The sequence below is a fragment of the Micromys minutus genome (assembly GCF_963924665.1).
Source record: "Micromys minutus genome assembly, chromosome: 7".
In the NCBI taxonomy this organism is placed as follows: Eukaryota; Metazoa; Chordata; class Mammalia; order Rodentia; family Muridae; genus Micromys; species Micromys minutus.
In genome coordinates, this window is record NC_137976.1 from 69,233,207 (window position 1) to 69,257,367 (window position 24,161).

Genomic DNA, 24,161 nt, shown 5'->3' on the forward strand with positions numbered 1-24,161 from the left:
AGCCTTACAGCTTGTTGCAATCAGGACTTCATTTAAGCCTGAACTTTCTCAGTGTTCAGAGACCAGACAACAAATGCTATAGCTAGCTTTCTTAAGACTAACCATTTTCCCCATCTTCTTGGTTCCCCCAAAAGAAATGCTCCACTCTAAACCAATAGGAAAGGAACCATTCCTAAGAGGTTGTGTGGCCCTTATTACTGTGGGGATCTGGGATGGAAATTGTGAGGGAGATGCTCAGTGTTGGGGACCGAGTTGGGATGGGACTCCTCAGCAACTGAGGGCCTCTCTCTTGCTCTCAGTGTCCTTGCTGGGAGGTGGGGTTAGGTGGTCCAGGGTTTCGTACTTCTTAGAGGTCATGTAGGCCATGAGGTCTACCACCCTGTTGCTGTAGCTGTATTTTTATACCAGAAAATGGTGTTTTAAAGACTTTTTGACATTGAGACATGTCGGCTCCTAGTAGCACCCCATTCAACTTGAAGAAGATATGCACATCAGAAAACCTTCATAGGGGATCACTGGGTAAAAGCTGAAATTATGGGGTGCCTGCACCACGATCAGCTACTCCGAATTGGGCGAAGGCCTGGTAAGGTTTGAAAGAAAGACACAACTCAGTTATTTGTGTTACCAGAGTGGTTTTACTCTGAACTCTAAGAGAACCAACTGCAACTCCAACTGGCTCCAACTCCAGATAAAAACTTACAAAAGCAGTTACAAAGGCAGTATGCAAATTCCCTAGCTGCTGGGTGGAGGAGTAACCCTCTGGGGTGAAGTCTATATCCTGAGGTAGCCAAAAGCAGGAAGAGGAACAGGTGTGGCATAGGCTTGTGACTGGGCATTAGTATTACAAAGGAAGGTGTGTTTTCCCAAAGTCAAGGCATGCAAGCGGACCGTTCAGCTAACCCTTAGCAGGTAGGGGTTGGGCATAACTCCCAACAGCATTGCTCCAACTGCAGAAAAATGCTGTTCAAAATGGGTAGACACGATGCAGGAAAGTTAGCTACTGGACTCTGCTAAGACAGGGTAAAAAACCCTTCATAATTCCTGATTCATGAAAGGTTTGTCAGACACACGGGGTTAGAAGCCTGAAGATAGATGTTCCAACATTACAAAGACATTTATTTATCCTCATAGTGTCAAAGTATTGCATTATTTTTTCTGCTGGAATAACTTGATTAATCCAAAGAAGGAGTCTTTTTTAAAGTCAAATTTATTACATTATTTATCTTTTTGAAAGCTTTTTAATTTTAATATTAAGTGCATGACTATTTGCCTGTATATATGTATGTATGTATGTATGTATGTATGTATGTATGTATGTATGCTACAAGTGTGTATGGTGCCCAAAGTGGCCAGAAGACACACCGCAGTCCCTAGAACTGAAGTTCCAGATGGTTGTGAGCTACCATGTGTGCTGGGAACTGATCCCAGGTCCTTCCCAAGAGTAGCCAGTGTCCTGAACCACTGCACTGTTTCTCCAGCCTACGAACTTTATATTTAAAAACAAAAAAACTCTTAAGGATCATGTTTTTCTCTAATTTATGCATCCTGCTTTCATTTGTTTCCTACCTGTGTGTACTCATGAAGAAATAAAAGTGTAGTAAAAACTAGCTAAACTGCACACAAGATGTAGCTTAGATGGGAAAGTCCTTGCCCAGCATATACAGAGTCCTGAGTTTGATTCCCCAGTACCACATAAACCTGGTAGGGCAGCCCATGCCTGTACTCATAGCCAGGGAGATGGAGGCAGGAGATCAAAGTTTAAGTTCATTGTCAGTATCACAGCAAGTGGTTAGTCTAAAGCGACTTGATGCCCAGGCTCAACCTTCCTGCCCAGCAAAACTAAGGAACTAATGGAAACATTACATTAACCTCGAAGAGTCAGCCACACAGAAAAGCTGTCACTCACGGTTTTAGTGCCCTCGGTCACTTGGTACAACACAAACTGGTTGCCGCTTTGTAGCCCAGAGTTATACTTCTTCAGAGCGGCATCCACAGCCTGAAATACAGACTCGTCGTTGCAGTCAATTTTCTGAGCATCTTCTTCCTGCGCTAAACTTGGCAGGAGCCTGGAGCAGAGAAGCAGGATGGTGATTAGCTTCATGGCTGAAGGCTCCTCTGGAAGTGGAGGGATCGGTTTGCCGAGAACCGGAAACCAACTCAGAATCTGCTTTTAGCAGCCTCCAGTCTCTGGCCTCTCCTGCCTCTGCTCTCCCTGCCTCACCACTTGGGTTCTTATTTATATTTCTGCTTCATTAGTTTGTTGTCTTCTTCCCAGAGAACAATCAGGACTCCGTTCACTGTCCAAGCAGGTTTCGGGCTGGAGTATTGCAACACCGGGTTGCTGACCTGCTTGTTTGTCTTTGGAAAGAATGTGCAAATGCAGCACTCATTTCTAAAACACTGTGCAATGAAAAGATATGCCCAAGTTGTATATTATCTTATATTCCAAATGTCAGTAATATTAATAATAAAAATGAAAGCTTGTAGGTTGGCGGTGACACATGCCTTTAATTCCAGCACTTGGGAGACAGAGGCAGGCCCATCTGTGAGTTCAGGGCCTGACTGATCTACAGAGCTCCAGGATAGCCAGGGCTGTGTGGAGAAACCCTGCTTCATTAGGGAGGTATGGATCCCATAATTGGTTCTTGATTGTGTCAATAAAGACGACAGAAGCCATTGTTGGGTGAAGAGGAAAAGGTGGGGTTTCCCGGTCCCAGGAGGTAGAGAAGGAGATGAGAGGGAAGAGGCAGAGCAGCAGACATGTAGGTCGCTGGGCACATATAGTTTGTAGCCTCTACCATGAGCAGAGGCCAAGGAGGACGGGACGGGATATTCTTTGCTCACCAATTGAGTTATCTGGCTAATTTTAAAATTAAATGGTGTGATGTCCATCTGCAGTGACTCGGGTGTGCAGGAGAAAGGGCACAGCCAAGATGGTCATTGGCCTTTTGGGGGAGCAAGCTGTGAGAGGTTGAGGGAGCTCAGAATGAGCTCCTGAGAAAGAATAAGCATGTTGTTACAATTACATGCAACAGAGTTGCATTTTCCTTGAATGGGCTTATTGTGGTTGGAGATTTACCACAACAGATCTACAGAATTCCAGAACAGCCAGGACTATACAGGAAAACCCTGTCTCAAAAACCCAGAACAAAACAATATGAAGAGAACCTTAGTTCTGTAACAGACTGAGCAAAGACTGGCATCCAGTATCTCAAACTTAAAATTTTCTCCAAAACAGTAATGGCAGGCAGATCAGTGTAGGAAGTCATGTGCTCCACATTGACATGTTATCTGCTTTCTAATATGCAAAATTAATACAAACATTTCTAAAAGTTTGCACAAAACCACTGCATTTATAAAAAGCACAGACGTGAATACAGTAGTTAGTGCACATGAGCAGCCATTTATACCTTTAACTATGACTGCAGATCCAAGGAAGTGAAGGTGCTTCAATATTCACACCTGCAACCACAACTGCAGATCAAAGGAAGAGTGGGTGCTTCAATAAGATTTGGCAAGTGATATAGCCACACAAGTCACTCCAGAACAGGATTAGAGATGTACAATAGGCACAGAGGATTCTGGGCTAGAGCAATGAAGGAAAGAGCCCAGAATATGTAGGTTAGATGCACTGGAGTTGAACAGAGGTAACCATTCATGTGGCATAGAATAAATGATATATTAAGTTATGGGATAATCATGGAGCAGCCAGAGCCATGGCCCAGGTATTTGTACAAATATTTGAGTCTCAGAGTCATTACTCTGGGACCCTGGGGTTGAGAGGCAAAACTTGAGAAGTACAGTTGGCACCCGACTTGGTGCTCAAATCAGTAACCCTGGGCTTAAGAGTCCCATGCTCTCCTGAGTGAGATATAGCTTAGAATGGATGTTTTTGCCACAAAACAGTAAAAATTTAAAAACATATATAGAAAATTTTTTAATTGATTCTGAATGGAAAAATGAGACTTTGTCAATTAGCAAGAACAGGTCCAGCATAGACAGTAGTAACTTTTACTAATGCTGAAATGGCCTTATTACAGGCAGAAAATGCACACTGGCAAAGAGCTTGGAGTTTTTGCAGGGGTGGGGAGTATTAATAGCAAACACCTAAAGAGCAAACAACTTCAGTTTATAAAAAGAGCCAATTGTATTCTCCCTCATATAGTAGGAGAGACTTCAATTTCTTGAGCTCCTACATGTTATACTAATGCAAATAAATCAGGACAGAGTATGAGTCACAAAAGTAAATAAAGTGGTTGAAAGTCCTTATGATTCAGTTAAAAAATCAGAGTTATATGCAGTTCTTATGGTGCTAATAGATTTTTCAAGAATCTCTTAATATAGTAACTGACTTTCAATATACAGAGTTGTTTTGCATATAGAAACTCCTGAACCTAATACCAAATTGACTTTACTGTTTATTCAACTATAACAAATGGTCAGAAATAGAAATCACCCATTATATAAAACACATAGGAGATCCCATATGGGTCTGTCAGGCCCTTGACCACAAGGTAATGTTGAAATTGAGCAGCTATTGGTAGTAAATGTGTAGCAGTTTTGAAATTTCATTAAAAACCACCATGTTAGTAGTGAAGGTTTAAGCAAAAATGTCCTATCACTTGTAAACAAGCCAAGGAAGTTATAAAGAAAAAGTCTACTTGTTTATATAACCAAATTCCATTACATGCAATAAGTAACCCTAAAGATACTATACAAAATGAAGTCTTGCAAATGGATGTGTTTCATTTTGCAGAGTTTGGTAAATTGAAATATGTACACCATACTATAGGCATATATTCAGGATTTTAATGAGCAACTGCTTTAAGTCCTGAAAAGGCTGATTCTGTAACTATGCATTTATTAGAAGTTATGGCTATTGTGGGAATACCTGCACAGATTAAGACTGACATGCTCCAGTATATGACTTTAGTAAAATGGAACAATTTTTGCAAATTATAACATAAAACATATTACAAGTATGCCTTACACTCCTACAGGATAAGCAGTTGTAGAGACATCCAATTGTGCTTTAAAAGAACTGTTTAAAAACAGAAAGGGGTTTACATGTACTTTTTGCTCATTGTAACTAGTAAGACCTTAATGCAGAGTATCAAACCTTAAAAAAAAGAAAAAAAAAAAAAAAGCCAAGCACTGACACAATTGTATTTGTATACATTTATGCAAAAATGTTTAAATTTTTTTTCTTTTATCTTTGTTTTTTAAAATAAAGTTTAAAAAATATTTGGGAAAGTTTCAGAAAAAAAAAAAAAAAAAAAAAACAGAAAGGGGTTACAAAGATCCCTAGAGAAAGAATAAATAGTGCATGCTAATGATCAAAAAACCAACAGCTATTGAGAGACATTTGACTATGGGGAAAAACTACTGAACTAAATCAGCATGTATATATTAAGAATGTCTTTCCTTGTGACTGGAGGGAAGGCAATGCATTAGGCTGGGGGAGAAGCTTTGTATATGTTTCTACAGGAGAAGAAAAACTGTGAATTCTGTCAAAATTGGTGTAAACCAGATATGGTAGGGGGAGACCCCCAAAGATCTTAGTTACAAACATAAAGAAATTATCAAAATCAATAAGGTGGGTATTGTATACTCTGATCCTTCCACATGGGAACAGCTCTGAAATTGACTGAAACTTGTTTTTATATAGCCAATAAACGTTGTTGGCTAAAGAGTCCTCATAACTTATTATTAGATGCCATTCTTTCATGTGGCATGGGTAGGGATTTATAATGCAGTTTGTTTATAAAGTCCAAACTAACTTTAAAAAGACAGATGTATTTCATTTGTTCTAACAAAAAGCAAAGAATCATCTTTAACTGATCTGTGCACAATGCACATTTAACACATATGTTTATACAGAAACATATATTATGCATGAGAGTTTGTGTGCTTCCAGAGCAAAATGAAGACAGAAGAAGGGGTCCAAGTGATCCAGTCCCACAGACTGTCTGAGTTGCTGTTTCATCAAACTTGCTTCCAGGACAATTTCAAAGCAGCTGACTCACTATGTCTAGCCTGCCTACCTTCCTTCTTCCCTTCCTTTCTTCCTTAAATTTACTTACTTATTGTATGTATATGAGTGCTCTGTCTGCATGTACAGCTGGACACCAGAAGAGGGCATTGGATCCCATTACAGATGGTTGTGAATAACCCTGTGGTTGCTGGGAATTGAACTCAGGATGTCTGGAAGAACAAACCACTCAACCACTGAGCCATCTCTTCAGCCCCACCGCTAGCTTTTTTAAGACTTGACCATTCTCCTAATTTCCTTTGGGCCCCACCAAAATAAAATCTATGCCCCCAAATCAACAGGAAGAATTTTTAAGAGAATGGCATCCCATTCCCAGAAGGCAGGATGAAAGTATTTTTGGTTGTTCAATGAGTTATGAATATTTGTTGTTGTATAAGGGGTTGTTTGCAAGTTTTTAAATGATACTAATCAGAGAGAAAACAAGGTATAGAAAGTTAAACTCACTGGCTGCTCCGAAAAGCCATCTTTGCATTGTTCCCGGGTCCTGCTCCGCGCTCACTGCAGCCACCTTCGCAGCCCACCACCTCCTCCGACGCAGACCGGCAGCTTTCTCTCCAGAATCCTCGAACTCGACTAATCCCTTACTCCTGCATCGGACCACCGACGTGCCCCACCATGTAGGACGCGGCAGTGGACACCAGCTCCGAGATCGCCACCAAGGACTTGAAGGAGAAGAAAGTTGTGGAAGAGGCAGAAAATGGAAGAGATGCACCTGCCAATGGGAACGCCCAAAATGAGGAAAATGGGGAGCAGGAGGCTGACAATGAGAGGAAGAAGGTGACGGTGAGGAAGAGGATGGAGATGAAGATGAGGAAGCTGAGGCTCCTACGGGCAAGAGGGTAGCTGAGGATGATGAGGATGATGTTGGCACCGAGAAGCAGAGACTGATGAGGATGACCAGACAGCAGAGGAAAAGCTGACCTTACGCACCGGGACCTATTCACCCTCCACTTCCCGTCTCAGAATTCAGACGTGGTCACCTTCGGGTAGAGAAGCAGGCCCCGCCCACCCACAGCGGACAGTGCCGCCCACAGATGACATGCGCTCTCCACCACCCCACCAAAACCACAACGTGAACTGGCAACATGGGAGGAAAAAAATCAGAACTTCCCAGGCCCTGCGCTTTTTTTCTTAAAAATACTTTAAAAGGAAAATTTGTTTGTATTTTTTATTTACATTTTATATTTTTGTACATACTGTTAGGGGTCACCCATTTTTAATGATCACGGTGACAGAACCAGCCTTCAGAGCGTTTTATGTCCTACTTCAGACTTTACCTGTGGTGTGACCGTGTTCATTACAATCTCCAAGGAGAAAAAAACTTGTAAAAAAAACAAAAACAACAACAAAAAACCCAATCTTATTCCAAGCATTCCAGTAACTTTTTTTGTGTATGTACCTAGCCGTACATGTAGGTGGTTTGTATGAGAATATTAAAAAGGCCAAAGATAAAAAGGTTTTTTCTTCTTCTTTTTTTTTTTTTTTTTTTTTTTTTTTTTTTTGTCTATGAAGTTGCTGTTTATTTTTTTGGCCTGTTTGATGTATATGTGAAACAATGTCCAACAAAAAAACGGAATTTTATTTTGCTGAGTTGTTCTAACAAAAGAAAGAAAAGAAAGAAAGAAAGTTAAACTCAGGGATTTCTCTTGGTTTTTCTTTTCTCTAACCTTTCTTACATAGGAGAAGGGAGTCTGAAAGGATAAAAGGGGGTTATAGGAATAATATAGGAATAATTGAAAAACACGGTATATTGTTCAATTTACTTTTAAACCAAAAAGCATTCTAGAAGCCAATAATGCCACATTGGTATAGATTTTTGTAGATACATACAAAGATTAGGGTTATTTGTGTTACGACGTACTGTATGTTATGTTTCAACTCTTGTTTAACCTATTGGATATATGCAGCTCATTTAAAACATACAAAGTTTAGTTCCAGGCCTTTTAAAGCTGCATTTGTAGACTGTTTAAAATAACTAAGCAATTAAATTTAATAGGTAGTTAATCATAGGTAGTTATAGTCATGTTAGTTTATCACAAAATATGCTTCCTAGGTTGAAAAGATAGTAATACTAAAACAAGCAATGCTTTTCTATTCAGATGTGCTTATGGATAGATAGATTGTGGGACTTAGGCTGTGAAAGGTACTCTGGTTCTCGGTCGAGACAAGTGAAGCCCCAGGAACAATAAGTGAGATGGCAGGAAGCTTCCTAGTCTCCTGAAAATCGGGAATCTTGCTGCCCCCTAGTGTGTTGGTCACTCCACAAGTCCCTCCTCCACAAGTGACCACAGGTCATGTGAAGCAGGGCTGCCCCAAATATGTAGATAAGGTCTTCCCAAGCTCTCAGGCCAAGTCAATAAAAAGTACCAGTTGTCAGACTCTGAACCATTTCAAAAACTGAATATATGGGGATTTTAACATTACCTTGTGGTCAAGGGCCTGACAGACCCATATGGGATCTCCTATGTGTTTTATTTAATGGGTGATTTCTATTTCTGACCATTTGTTATAGTTGAATAAAAAGTAAAGTCATTTTGGTATTAGGTTCAGGAGTTTCTATATGCAAAACAACTCTGTACAGCTTTTGTTTTAAGAGTTGTTAACACTGCCATTTAGGAAGAGATTTTCTCTCCCGACGCTTCTTGCATCCCGTGCCAGAGCTTCTCACTGGCTCGGTTCAACCTGGCCTGTGCTTCGTGGCAGAGGCAGAAAGAAAGGCAGGAAAGCCGTACCCAGCAGCGGAAGCAGTAGAACCGATCCCCCCTTCCCTGTTTGCCTGAGCTCAAGTGCCTAGCCAGGTCTAGCAGCGGAGAAGGCAGGAGTCACTCACATCTCTGACCAGAGATTCGTATGGGACTTTTGACCCGAGGTCCCACAATAGATGGTCTTCAAAAAAACCTCAGAGACTTGTAGAATATGTCATTTAAAGTTTTTTTTTTCTTCAACAAGGAGACATGTTTCTACCTGTGCATCTCCATTCTACATCAAGGAAGATGATGAGTATTGAAGAAACTCCTTGTGGAAGTTGTTTCAAATGTAGCAAGCTAGCTAGCGGCTGGGCAAGAACCTGCCCTTGCTTTAACTGCTGACAGTATGCTCTCCAACCTGGACAAACAAGGATGCAGGGAAGTTGACTGCTAAGCTCTGCAAGGACAAATAATTCCTGCTTCATTAAAAAAAAAATCTGTCACATATTGCCAGGAGCTGACAGAATTAAGAAATTCCCTTAGCCTGAGTAACCACATTTTACATAGATCTCAGCCTAGGTTTCTGTTTCCCACAGTAGAGGCCTTTTCTCAGAAATTAGGTGATCTCACTTTGATCAGGTAGCTAGCTGAGTAGAACGGTCACCCAGGCAATAGATGCTGCTTGACAGAGAATTTTCTCCTGCACCTGGGTAGTCCCTCTCCCCATGTAATTCTCCACAAAGAGTATTGTGAAAAGTCCTTTAGCTGGAAAGTTCCCTTAGTTCCATGCCTTACTTTTCCATGTCTCATTTTCTTCTTCTTCCTGTATAAAACTAGCATGTGAAAAAAACAAAAATTTGTCAACTTGATCAGACCAGTTGACTTGCTGTCTTTCTTCAAGCCTCTTGTCTCTCATTCTCTGCTAGGTGATCCTGGCTTCCTGTTGACTGTCTTGAGGGTCAGGGCAATATATTCTGGGCCAGAAGGGTGAAGGCGATGCTTCTATATCTTAAAGGCATTTTGGGTAACTGTCTACATAGCCAACTGTCTCTGCCATGTCTTAGTTTTGGAAGCTGCTTGTCTTCACCTCTTACACCCTCAGGTGGTACTTATTTCTCCTCTAGTCTATGATGGGGTTGAAAATTAGAGTTATAGTCTTACATATAAGTTTATGTTGTTTAGGATCTAAGAAGATATTTTAGGTTGACAATGCAAGTTATGATAGAAATCAATTTAAGTATATAACACTGAACTTATTAGTAGAATAATTGATTATGAGGTACTTTTTCTAAGTTTGTTAAAACATATGGACTAGACATAGTGTAAATATTACTTCATAGTTTTCATATTTGTATTATATAATTCATTGATATAAGAGAAAGAGCCGTTTTTTGGACTAAAAGGTAGAATTGTAGAGAGAATCTCTTGGGGAATGTATGGTTGTATCACTTGTCAATAAATAACCCATATCCTATAGGAAAAGGTAGACTAGAAGATGGGACATCCAGTAGACAGAAAGGATTCTGGGATAGGGAGGAGAGAGCCTGGAACATGGAGCAGGTCAGAAGCATGGGAGCTGAGTAACCAGCCACACGGTAGAACTTAGCTTAGAATAAATGGAATACTAAGTTATGATCTAATCAGGAACAGCCAAACAGCCTATGGTCTAGACTATTGTAAGAATTCTTAACTCTCAGAGATATTATTCAAGGAGTCTGGGGATGGGGTGAAAACTCATTTTATTATAGGCATGTTTCCTAAAACTTTTACTAGAATGTAAAAAAAAAGCTTCATACAGGACTGATGCTTTAGTGTTGTAAAACTTATTTTAAAAATCCTGGCATGGAGTTTCTTCCTGCCTTTGCCCATTTATGTTCCCAGGTGAATGACACACACCCACGCAGCCTTTGTATTTAATATGCTTCCAACTGCCTACCCTGCGTGCTGCTAGAATCTACCTCCTACCAAAAACACTGAGTTTGTTACTATTTACTGATTTGTATGTTCCATCTTGGCTGCTCTTGACTCCAATTAGTCAGCCCTCTGTTCTCTTGGCCCAGGGAATTCTCCTTACTTCTCTATCCCATGACTCTCTCCCACCTTCCTTGTGGTCTCTAGTCCCCAGGAAACCTAAACCCTGCCTATTCTCTTCTTTCCAGCTATTGGCTGCTGCCATCTTTTTTTACCAATTAGAACCAACTGGGAGCAAGTTCCCAGAGGCTATGTGCAGCCTCCAGATCTTGTAGGCCAGCACTTAGCATTACAATAAACAGTAAAAGATAAAAACCTCAATCTTCAACACTTTTGCTGTTTTATTTGATTCTTTGGGTTTGTTTTTTTTTTTTGTTTGTTTGTTTGTTTTGATTTTTTAGACAAGCTCTCTGCATTACATAGCTCTGGACATCCTGGAACGTACTGTGTAGACCAGGTTGGCCTCAAACATTTAGGTTCTACCCCTGAATACTGGAACTTTGAGGCTTGTTTTCTGTTTTGTTTTAAATACAATTGTTTATCTGTAGCAACTGCAATAGGGTATCAATTAAAATGATCCAAGCTTTTAAATTCTCCTCTTCAAGAAATATTTTCATAAACTCAAGAAATGTTTGTGAAAGTTCTTCGTGAATTACAAAGCAAATGTTTCTGTGGGATAATAATATTTTGGGTTGTTAACCTGAGTTTATTTGTTCTTGGTTTCCTGATTATCTGACACTACCACTCTCCTCCCCTTCTCAACTTGGTCCACACAAGTTGGAACACATCTAACTCTGGGTTCATGCAACTGTCAAAGAATATGGCCCCCACAGAATGGTCACCTTGGTCAATTGTCATTGGCTAATGTTCTAAATGGTTGATGGAACTGGTCAGTGCCTGTGCTGAGCTGGTTATTCAGTATTTAGAGTACATATGACCATTGTGGATAGACAGTAGGGATAATCTGAAATTATATTAACCTGGCTCCAGACGCTTGAGTCCAGATTTCTAAAGAAGGGGGAGGAGGATAAAAGCCCAAGCAAAGAGCTCAGCTGTCTCTTCTGGAAACACAGCCTGGGCCAGGTCCCTGGAGGGCATAGCTATGGGGTGCATCTTGGCACTTCTGTCTCCTGATGCTATTTCTGAGAAGTCCTTCACCCTTAGTTGGACACAGAAGTGGCAGTTAAACTAGCCTCATAGAGAGATGTGTTCCGGCCAGTGGTCCTCTGCATCCACCCAAACTCGGCACTATGTGACAATCTAGAACAGCAGTGCAAATCTACTTGGGAAGAGGCAGGCTGAAGAGACTCCAGTAAGGACTAGGGTTAGCCCAGCAAAGTGCCTATGTGAAATGGGAATTAATTGGAACATAAATGGTATTTCTTGAACATTTGAATTCATTCTCATGATTTTGCTGAAACTTTGTTTGCAGCTGGCAGCCAGTGTCTTTGTTTGTTTGATGGATTGATTGATTTTTGGTTTTCAAAGACAGTGTTTCTCTATGTAGCTCTGGCTTTCCTTGAACTTGCTCTGTAGATAAGCTGACCTTGAACTCACAGAGATCTGCCTATCTCTGCCTCCCAAGTGCTGGGATCAAAGGCCTGCACCACCACTGTTTGGTTAACCAGTTTTACTAAGCATTTCATAATTGAATTTAGATTAGAAATCTCTAGGAGACAATGTGACTCTTATAATTATTTTAAAACATAATGTATTTTTTTTCTTGGTATGTCCACTTTAACAGTTTGAATGAGAATGTCCCCATGGGCCCAGATGTTTGAACATTGGGTCCCCAGTTTGTGGTATTGTCTGGGGATGTTTAGTCGATATGGCTTTGCTGGGGGGAATTATGTCACTGGAGGCAGCGTTTGAGATTAAAAGCCTCATGTCACTTCTAGTGAGCCTTTTCTGCTCTGTGCTTGCGATGTGACGAAGCTTCTTGCTTCTCCTCTCATGCCTGCACTTGCTCCCATGCCTCCCCGCCATGATGCACTCTCATCTGTCTGGAACCAGAAGCCAAAACAAGCTCTTCCCTAAGTTGCCTTGGTCCTGGTATCTTATCACAGCAGCAGAGACGTAGGTAACACACCTGTCTGGAACACAGGAAACTAGGGAGTTAACTCGAGGCAGAGAGAAATTCTGGGTATCAGATTTGCCTCAAGTGGCTTAAAGCCAAGAGACAGAATTCACTTCTGGTTCCTAGCATTGACATCTGTACTGACTGATTTTGTGTGTCAACTTGACACATGTTGGAGTTATCACAGAGAAAGGAGCCTCAGTTGAGGAAATGCCTCCTTGAGATCCAGCTGTAAGGCATTTTCTCAATTAATGATGGAGTTGGAAGGGCCATTATGGGTGGTGCCATCCCTGGGCTGATAGTCCTGTGTTCTACAATAAAGCAAGCTGAGCAAGCCAGGGGAAGCAAGCCAGTAAGTAACATCCCTCCATGGTTTCTGCATCCACTCCTGCTTCCAAGTTCCTACCCTGAGTTAGTTCCAGTCCTGACTTCCTTTGGTGATGAACAGCCATGTGGAAGTGTAATTTGAATAAACCCTTTCCTCCCAACTTGCTTCCTGGTCATGATGTTTGTGCAGGAATAGAAACCCTAAGACAATATCTTTCCTCTCATTTCCATTTGTCCATTAGTCTCATTCTGGCTTCTTTCCCATATTTCCCTATGTATGAAATGAAAGTTAAAGTAGTTACACTTTTCATTTCCAACTGTTCACATTTTATTTATTCAGAATATTGTCCTCTTCCCCCTACCAAGGAACCAGGTTTTATTTTGGAGTCGTATTTCCAAAAAACTTGGAAATTTGTGGAAACTTACTGTCGAATTTTCCTGGACATGACTTTGAGGCTGTCTGAGGGAAGGGCTGGATCTCTGGTTGTGGGGGTTTGTTGCAATTTGGTAATGAGTAGCTGGGGAAATTGGCTTCGGGGAGAGTGAGAACTCCACCTATAGTCAATGGAGGGAGTCGGTAGACATATCCGGTTTGCCGTTGGTGGAAAGGGAAGAGTCCTTTACCTGGACCTCTTTTTCTTGAGTGTCCATGTGGTGGGCCATAGCCCCGATGATACTGACCTTTGAGTTCTTGGTTATTGGAGAGTGGGTCACAAGGTCCGTAGTCAAGGAAATCATGTCCATGAGGGTGTGGTCCATGGGGATGGTGTCCATGGGGATGGTCACCATGGGGATGGTGTCCATGGGGATGGTGTCCATGGGGATGGTCACCATGGGGATGGTGTCCATGGGCATGGTCACCATGGGGATGGTCACCATGGGGATGGTCACCATGGGGATGGTGTCCATGGGGATGGTGTCCATGGGGATGGTCACCATGGGGATGGTGACCATGAGGGTGGTGCCTGTGAGGGTGGTGTCCATGGGGATGATGTCCACGGCAAGGATGTTCATTACAACTGTGATTATGAGGGGCTCTATGGGTCCTGTTGGTACCAGAAGGAGGGGGATGGTGAGGGAGTAGTTGTGGAAGCGGTGGTCTGTCTGAGTTATCTTTTCTTTCTGGTGGAGGTGGGCATCCATGTTCATATGCCTTGTGAGTATGATGATGATCACTGGGTCCTCTGAGCTTACACAGATGCTTGTCACAAGGAGGATGTCCATGGCCCCAGTGGGGTTTCATGTTACTCGTGTTTTTATGATCCTGGTAAAGGACACAGAGACACGAATATAATTATGTAAGAAGTTAGATGTTAGGCTTGATTTAGACTGGAGGCTCTCAAAGATTTCACAAATTGATTTAAGAAGTAGGATACCAGAAAAAAGCCATTGAATTTTTTTAAGTTACTATTTTATTATATGTAGGGGTTTGCCTGCATGCCTGCATGAATGTCTGTGCACTCTGTGTGTGTGTGTGTGTGTGTGTGTGTGTGTGTGTGTGTGTGTGTGAGTGTGTAGTGCCTGTGGAGGCCAGAAGAAGGCATCAGATTCCCTAGTAGATCCCCTAGAACTGGAGCTATAACAGCCATGAGCTGCCTTGTCCGGTGGGAATTGAAGCCTGGTCCTCTGGAAGAGCAACAAGTACTCTTAACTGCTGAGCCATCTCTCCAGCTCTGGTTCTTACATTTTCTTCTACCCAAACTACATTTAAAGTAAAAAAGAAATCTGTCATTGAATAGCATTATTATTTCTCGGGAGGAATGTGACAAATCAAAAAGCAAATGTCAAAGTAAGAGTGGTCCTTTGGATGGACTACATGCTGTTTTATGAAAAATTGTATTAACCTTATTTTTCTCATCTCAATAAAAAGTGATGAAACTCTATCAAGGAACAGTGACTGTCTTTTAAACTCGCATGTTTGATGGACCTGACAGTCCCAACACATTCTCCTCTAAACTTAATCTCTAAACCCTCAGCTTTAGATTTAAACACAAACAAGCAACCCAGAGTCTTTATAGCTCAGCCTGGCTTGGAACTTGGCTGTTTTTCTATTTCAGCTTCCCACATGTTGGAATTACAATTGTATACCTAAACAGACTTTAATTTTTAAAAATCTTTGGTTAGGCATGGTGCTGCACATATGGATAGGTGTTTCAGTGTAAAACTTTAATCCCAGCACTCAGGAGCCAGAGGTAGGCAGATTCTCTGAGTTTGGGGCCCCTTGGTTTACATAGTGAGTTCCAGATTAGCCAGTGCTACAAAGTGAGGCCTTTTCTCAATAAAATAAAATAACAAGCAAGCAAACAAAATCTATGGAGCCATAATTTTGGAGACAATAAACCTACTTGCTGTCTGTCCCTCTATTGCACACACACACACACACACACACACACACACACACACACAGATATATACACACACACATACACATGTACACACATACTCACATACATCCTAAGAGCCAAATGAAACAAATGCACTACACGAGAGAAGTTATCACTTGGTCTGGTCCTGCACATGATGAAGGATGCTCAGTCAACCCACCTCAATGTTGAAGACTTCGCAGGTTATGTCAGTGTTTTCTGGGGTTTCCAAATCAGAGGCTTCTATACTGTAGGACAAAAGTGCTCTGCAGAATCCAAAGACCTTCAAAGGAAATGCCTGTTAGCATGTGCAAGAGGAGTATATAGTGAATGTGTCCATACATGTGTGTGTCCACAGGGGTATGACTCTTTCCAGCCAAGAAAAGCTTTAAATGAACAGGAGGAAAGTGACCAGGTCTGTATCTTTCTAGTGGAATTATCGACATACATGCACCACACCCAGACAAAGGAGAACTAAAGACAGTACTATTGCTGGTCACACAGCCAACACTTGGGTCAAGCACCAGCTCCTTAGGTTTTAATCAGGCCTGTGTGGGTTTCTTCAATGAACAAACACACTGAACATCTGTGTGTAGTACTGGGGGCACATGTCCCTGCTGCCCTCAGGCTAGTGTTTCTGCAAAAAGACCTGAGTTGCTTGTGCCTGGAAGAATGGGAAACGCTATTGAAGATAGATTTGTGAAAGTGGCAAGTGCTGGTAAGGGCAGAGCCACTACAAAGATGGGTTCACTTGAGCCCTGTTAATGTGAGTGTCTGCTGGTCCCAACTGGCTGGCATTCTGTGTTCTGAAGTCCCTAAACCCATTTGTCAAAGGACAAGAAGACAATTCATTTCTAGAATAAACTGTGTATTGAGGCTGTCTGTATAGTTTTGAAGTCAAAGAGACCTATATGACTGTGGACTAGCCAGTTAATCAGTAGTTGGGAAACTAATTGTACCAAGGTTCTGAAATTCAGTGTTTGTAGTTGAGTGGGGTCCTCACAGGCACAAGTGGCATTAGTTCAGTGAGGGTAGGCTGCTAGCTTCTCCTCCGGACGTTATGACGCTGCCGTAGGCTTTTTAGCACCACACAAACACAGTGGAGTATTTGTCTTTTGTGGCTTCTGAGAAGGAATCCAGAAGTGGCTCAAGTGGGAGATTTGAGCAGCTGAAATGTGTATCTATAAGTAATGCATCTGCACGTGTGAAATTAATGACACAGCACATGCCTCTTCCCTTCTGGCTGGAGAAAGCGGATGTAGCATTAAACCCCAGGAAAGCCCTCGAATCGAGAACAGAACGAAGTTCCACATTGCTCACACTAACAACTAAGAGCACACAGGTAAGTGGTTAAGATTTCAGGCCTCATCCCAGGAAAACTGAGCCAGACACTTGCATCTCCACAGCGGGGCTGTCATGAAGCTCAGCAGACGATGATGTATTATGGAGATGCTTTGTAAACACCAAGATACCCAGTACATCAGTCGTTTTATCATCACCGTGACCAAATACCTGCTAAGGAGGACTAAACGAAGGACATACTGGGCATCATTAGTAAGACCTTCCAGTAGATAATGGGTCAGTTTGACTAAGGAAGAAGTCCTGGATTCTAACCAAGCTTGGCAGGACTACTGTAACGTCCTTACTTGTCATCTGGAATGCCTGCGGGTGTCGATGCTTGGTATAGATGGCCTTGGTATATGCTGGCTATTAGCTCACTAAGCCTTTAGTCTTAAAGAATTGAAAATTCAATTCTAGGCATATGTATATAATGTCATGTATATTCTTTAGAATTCTATATCTATATATCTATATATCTATGTATCTATGTACCTATCTATATATATATCTGTATATCTGTGTATCTATATATCTATATATATCTGTATATCTATATATCTATATATCTATGTATCTATCTCTATATATATCTGTATATCTATATATATCTGTATATCTATATATCTATGTATCTGTATATCTATCTATATATTTATATATATGTATACCTATATATCTATATATCTGTATATCTGTATATCTATATATCTCATCTCTATCTATCTATCTATCTAGTTTTAACCCTTTCTCCACTTGCAAATCAGAATGAATATGTGTGCTTACCTTCTAGGGTGGAGTGAATGTTGCTCAGTGAACGTGCATATAAGGAGCCCCTTGAGGCAGTGGACACTCTCTAAATGACAGTGTGTCATGCTTACCGGAGGGTATCTTGGGAAATGCTGTGTAGAGCAGTTCCTCACTGAGAATTCCACATAGTAATTGGTTCTTTCCCCTCCTCGCTAGAATAAAGGAATCAGCATAGTTTCATGAGCATAAAAGCAAAGAGGGAAAGTAATAAAAAAAGTAATAAATACTCATTATTTAACATGTTGTGAAACACTAAGGAATTAAAATGATGAATACATGTTATTTTCCTTTGGTTTCTGCCTATTAAAAATACATTGCATCAGTGATAAGAAACCACTGCTTTACATACATTCTGTAGCACACCGGCAGAAGCATTGTGGGGGGGGGACACCCTGAGCCCCAGATGCTCATTCTTGGGGTTGTCACTGCTACTTTTTTTTTTGTTTTATTTATGTTTTTATGTGTCAGGAGTTCTTCTGTCCAAGGAGGTCAGAAGAGGGTGTCAGATGATCTGGGTCAGAATGATTGTGAACCATTATGTAGGTTCTTAGAATCCAACCCAGGTCCTCTAGAAGAGCAGTCAGTGCTGTTAACCTGTGAGACATTTCCCCAGCCCAATTCCCTCTGGTTTGATGTGTTTCTCCTTACAGGCTTTGTCCACACGCAGATATTTAAATACGTCCTATACATGGCTCATATGTTAAGAATTGTTTTGCAGCCTTCCTCTCTCTCGCCAGCTCTCAGAACACTCTCCATAGGATACCACATTGTATGCATCCCATTGCTCGAAATACTGAGATCTATTTGATTTTCTCTTTTCAAAACAGTTGGCAGAGGCCGGGGAGATATTTCAGTAGTTACAAGTACGTACCACCTTTTCAAAGGGCCAGTTCAATTCCCCATCTGGAGATCCAGTGCCCTCTTCTGATACCCAGGGATACTGTCCCTCTCCCCCTGTTCCCCTGCCTCCCACCCACACACACACACACACACACACACACACAGAGAGAGAGAGAGAGAGAGAGAGAGAGAGAGAGAATCTTAAAAATACATAGTAAAAAATAAACAAATGTCAAAACATGAACTGGCTGTTCCACATGACAGCTCTGGGTGGGAGGCACTAGAATTCTAGATCTACAAGGCAGAGATGTTTAGCCTCAGCTATAAGCTAGTTATGGTGAGGCTCTTTTTCTGAGCCTGAGTACTCTAACATAAGGAAGCTAACACTGGATGGGTTTTAGTGCTCAAAGAATCCAAATAATGCTTTTGTCTTTCCTTTGGCTTTTCTCCCCCATCAGATAATAATTCTATCCTTATCTCATTGTCTCTTCAACATGAGAAGTTTATGGAATTGCTATTCACTAAACATCCAAGGCTGTAGCAGTTTAAAAGGAGCTGCCTAGTTGGGGCCAGTGTACAGCGCGAGCTGCTCACAGTACTCACACCCGCTGTACTGGCTGATGCAGTGGGAACTCACCGCTCTTATAACCCTTTCTGCCCGGTCCACTCTGAAAGAGGCAAAGTCACCATTCTCCCTCTTGTACTTGTCCAGGGCTTTACGGGCTTGCTTTCTGTAGAGCTCGGAATCCTCAAAGAAATCCAAGAGTACAGGGCTGTCTTTGGTGTTACCAAGTGCTGAAGAGACTAGAGGAAGGAGAAAGACAGCAATGCCACGGGTCAGAGCTGGAGGCAGGAATGTTGACATCAGGTCGGAACACAGCATGTGTAAGAACAGCCCTGGGAGAGGCACTGTCATTACAGACCGACTAACTGACGGTTAAAGGAACCTGTAAAGACCAATCAGCAAGGTAGCAGTTGTTTGTTCCCTGCTTATTCCAGGTGACTTCCATCCATGATGCCACACCCACTCCGGCCTTCACAAGTTCCACTGTAGACTATGCTTCCTAGCTTTGTCAGGGAGAGAATAGCAGCAGCTTTAAGTTAAAGCTACAGAAAAAGGTTGAATGTGTGTGTCCCCTTTCTTCTTCACCCACGGAAATTACTGAGGCTACCCTCAGACTCACACCATTCCCTCTCCATCCCCTTCCTCCCCTTCTTCCCCCTCTCCCTTCCCCCCTACCTCCTTCTCCTCCTCCCCATTCTGGAAATACAGGCCCATAACACCATGACTTGTTTCTTTTTAAAGGCAATTTCAACTGCTCAAATGTTTGAGCTGAAATATTCTCTTCAAAAATTAATTCTTAGCTGGGCAGCAGCGGCCATGCCTTTAATCCCAGAATTCAGGAGGTAGAGGAAGGCAGTTCACTGTGAGTTTAAGGCCAGCCTATTCTACAAAGTGAGTTCCAGGAAAGCCAAGGCTAAACAGAGAAAAAAACAAACAACCCTAATTCTTTTGGAAAAAATACTAAAATACTTAAGAGTCTGGACTCTAGCGTGAGCACTGCAGAAACATGGAAATAACAATCTCTGTCATGCCTCAGTGTGCTTCTGAGAACATACCTTGGGATCTCTGCCAGCCCCAACTATTTTTATTTCTGCAATAAAAAGTTTCACAGCATTTACTTCATAGCCTTGCGTGAGAGTAAACAGAATGATCGGCACAGAAACAAAAGCTACTTTATCCACGGGAATAGAAAACTTGTAACTGTTGAAGCTAATTTTTACCTAGTGCTCAGTATTCTGCAAAGCGAACTCACTCTATTTAATTCCAAAAGAATTCTAAAGGAAGAAAGCCTAAATAGATTAGGTAGCCTGCTCTCCAAGTCACAATTATTCTGGAGATAAAATAGTCAGAGCTGGCATTCAATGGCGCGATCCTGGAAGCAAAATCTAGACACAAGGAAGACATGATTCCATCTCAACAGAGTTGACTCAGAAACCACTGTCAAAGAACGGGGTTTGAATTCAAGCTCAAGCTAGTCTAACCTCAGAACTAAGTCTCTGCAGTGGTGTATATTGTCTCTTTAAATCCCCACATCTGGATAGTAAATCTCCTTAGGTGAGGTATGGCAGCAGTAGGGAGCTGTCCTAGTTTCAGGAGATCTGTACTAATTAATGGAGGAACCTTTCCATCCCCACCATGGGTCATGGATGCCACGGTATGACCCAGTTCTGTGCTTATTTGGAATCAATTAGCAACTCAGCGGGTGACCTTACCAGAACTTGTGGTGCAGTTATAACCATTGATGCTAAGATCTTGAGACTCATTTGAGTGCTGCGTGGCTATTACCTTACACTGTCCAATCACCTGGAAAAGAAGAGGATTTTAAGCCCTTATGGAACTATGTGTCCCTAGTTAACAGTGCCATCTCACATAATGTGCGTGTGGGGGTCTCTCCATCAGTCTTACCACAGACTATGTGCTGCACATCATTGGCACCCCAAACTCTTAGGAGAGCACCTGTTTAAATGCAATGTGACCCAAATGTTTTCAAAGGAGACAGTGCTAGAAAGAGCCCCTTGGTGTATAAAACTCTCACTTATGGAATTGGCATCCTGCATCTGCTCATTCCTATGACAGGGAGACTGGCCTCAGTATCCATCCAGGCCCACATGCAGGATGAGACCTAATTCCTCACTGCTGCTATGGCCACGGCTGCTAATGGGATCAGTCTTCACAACACACAATTCCCAGATCATAAATCCATAGGCTGTGTGGTCTGGAAACAACACTGGAGTTCATGGGCTCCAACTCTCTCCCTTTAGAGTCGAGAAGACTGACATCTAAGGATGTTTGCCGATTTATGCAATACTTTTCTTTTAAAATTGGATTTTTTTCACTTATATTTCAAAGATATCCCCTTTGCAGTTTTCCCCTCTGGAATCCCCCTATCCTCTCCCCCTCCCCCTGCCTCCACCTACTCCCTCCCATCTCCCCACCTTGGTATTCCCCTACACCGGGACCCATGGCTCCAGCTGCATATGTAGCTGTTCAGGCATCAAGGAGAGGAGAGAACCTTGGCCCTGTGAAGGATCAATGCCCAAGACGTGAAGCTAAGGATGCTATCCCAGGGGGCCACTACTGAAGGTTACTATCATCTACATGACACTTAAGAGGCCAGCAGATTTTCCCATTGTGGTAATCCAGCATGCTGAGAGGAACCTCAGGCACTTACTATTTCAGAAGGCCACCTGTCTGGAAGACAGTCATCCTGGGCTTTTGTGGAGAGGACCCAACAGTCAGATTCCATCACATCTAAAACTAAGTAGTAGACGGTGGTCGTTCCCTAAGGGTGACAAGGAAGGAACAGGTCAGGAGGGAGCGGGAACTCTTGACTTCTTGTTTTGGTTTATTTTGTTGTTCATTTCATTTTTTAATGATTTATCTATTTTTATTTTATGTGCATTGGTGTTTTTGCCTGTATGTATGTCTGTCTGCATGAGGGTGTCAGAGCCCCTGGAATGGATGGAGTTCTAGACAGTTGTGAGCTGTCATGTGGATGCTGGAAATTGAACCCCAGGCCTCTGGAAGAACAGCCAGGGCTCTTAACTTCTAAGCCATCTCTCCAGACCCCTGTTTTTGTTTTTATAAAAGTGATTTCTTCCTTTCCCCTTTTTTTCTTTCCCTCCATTCTCCCCACTCCTCTTCCTCCCATCCCCTTCCTTTTCTTCCTCTCTTCTTCCTTCCCCTTTCCATTTTTTCTGCCCCTTGTTCATTCTTTTTCTTCTTAAGGATGTAAGAACCCAGGATGTAAGAGACCAGGCCGACTTTGAGCTGATCTCTCTGCTTCACAGTCCCAAGTGCTGAGATTACAGGCATGCACTATTGTGGGTCCAGGGGTTTGTTTCTTCTGTCACTAAATGGCCCACTGGTTTGGGTAGGTGTTAAAAGTGCTATCCCAGGGGTAAAAGTGACAATAGCTACCACTTCCTCTGCCCTGTTCTCTGCTCCTGAGCTGGCATTCCTTAATCTAACCCTCTTCTCTAGGGCTCTCTGGAGTTCCCTGTACTTCTTGGTGGCTTTAGTCATTATTTTCGGAGGTTCTCGCTATACAGATGTAAATTTCATGGGCATGGGGCTCACACCTCTGATCCAAAGCTCAGCAGGATCAAGAGTTCAAGACAAACCCGAGATAGCAGCAGCAGTAGAACAAAACAATCAAGGAAAAATATAAATACATCTTGTGATTATCAGTTTTTTTTTTCCCTTAGCCAATCAAAAACAAGGCTGAGTGGTCGTCCCTTGAAATGTCTTCTATGTCTTGTCTAGACCACTGCCTTGGTCTGGTTCTCATTTCCTCATTCCTGGATACGAGAACAGCTTCTTGGTTCATGTCCCCACCACCTCTGCCTGCTCAGTCTCACTGTGTCTCCCCCTCCCACCTTTCTGTACTGCTGTTCAGAGCTAGTGCCATTTTCTTTGATCCCGTGTCAGACAAATGTGATAAAGAACTCAGAATGTGACAGATGGCCATTAAATTACTTGTTGTCTTAAGTTCCTGTGCTTCTGTATTCTGCATTTGGCAATGCCTCCCCGTCTCCAGTGCTGTAAAAAGAATGAACTGCTGTGTGTCATCTGCAGTTGTTCATGGTCTGGCTTCCTGCTTCAAAAAATTCCATGGTAGAAAATGTATGAATTGCTATTGCTGGTGTGGCTGTTACTGCTGCAGTGGAAAGAAACAGCATCTCTCCATGGTCCTGATTAGCCTCTCAAGTCTGGTCTAAACAACCATACAGTTTAAATGAAGACAGTAAGCTTGCCATATTCCAACTTCACACTGAACCCCGTCCTTTCCTGAGCCCTAGTAAAATTCTGTAATCCCCATCTATTTATTCAATTGCTTTGCAGTGTCTCTCTTTCTGATTCCCTGCTCACCTCGAAAGATGTGGAGCTAGAATACACCTATTCAAACCCCGTCTATCCTCCAGAACCCACCAGCATGGTATTTCCCTTTCAGTATTGAAATAAGCCATTAAATCGCTCCAATATCCAATACATGCAAATGGTCACAAAATTATTCCTGTTTTTCACAGTCCGCCTATGTGAATTTTGCAGGCTGTTGCTTTCTTTAGAAGCACAGCTAATTCTAGTTGTCTTTTCAAAGTTCCCAGCATTCCATGGGCTCTACAGCGCTACAGCTACAGACTAGTGCATAGTTCCTGACATGCCAATGACAGAAATGAGTTTAGAGGCAATCCCAACAATCCAGCGCAAGCCTCAGAAACTAAACCGGAAACCTAACTAACATCGTTAACTATGCAAAGCAGTTTGCTCTGGGCTTCAGTCCCTGTTGCCCCTTATACGGTGTCTCCCAGCTTCAGTCCTCCATTGGTCATGTCTTACCACTCTGTCCAAGTGGGCGTCAGAGACCTGCAGCAGCTGGAAAGCATAGCCACTCCTCCGACCTTTATTGATCAGGTCTAGAACTTTCTCAGCCAAAGGCTTGGAAGCATCACAGTTGGTGGGACTCAGGGCATGGGAACACTGCAGGGTGACTAGAAGCAATGCCGTGGTGAGCACCTTCATGGTGCTAAACCATCCTCGGCTGTGGTTCACCATAGCCGAGAATTCTACAGTGACGCACACTCAATTGATAAAGGTCTTTATAGATTTTTTTTGTTATATAACTAGGAAT

At 42.2% G+C, this 24,161-nt stretch overlaps 1 protein-coding gene and 1 pseudogene across 2 annotated transcripts; one reads left to right on the forward strand and one right to left on the reverse strand.

Moving 5' to 3' along the window:
- The first annotated feature begins 3,716 nt into the window (after nucleotides 1-3,716).
- Nucleotides 3,717-7,187, forward strand: LOC308422911 (annotated as a pseudogene). Its single transcript has 2 exons — nucleotides 3,717-3,725; nucleotides 6,674-7,187. The product of its transcript is annotated as an uncharacterized misc_RNA (transcript).
- A 6,303-nt stretch (nucleotides 7,188-13,490) lies between these two features.
- On the reverse strand, nucleotides 13,491-24,085 carry HRG (histidine rich glycoprotein; the record flags this gene model as incomplete). Its single annotated transcript, XM_080919668.1, has 7 exons — nucleotides 13,491-14,378; nucleotides 15,659-15,760; nucleotides 17,697-17,777; nucleotides 19,103-19,269; nucleotides 20,743-20,833; nucleotides 21,702-21,812; nucleotides 23,870-24,085. The coding sequence occupies 7 exons, from the start codon at nucleotides 24,083-24,085 to the stop codon at nucleotides 13,491-13,493; spliced, it is 1,656 nt and encodes a 551-aa protein (XP_080775794.1).
- Nucleotides 24,086-24,161: the final 76 nt, after the last annotated feature.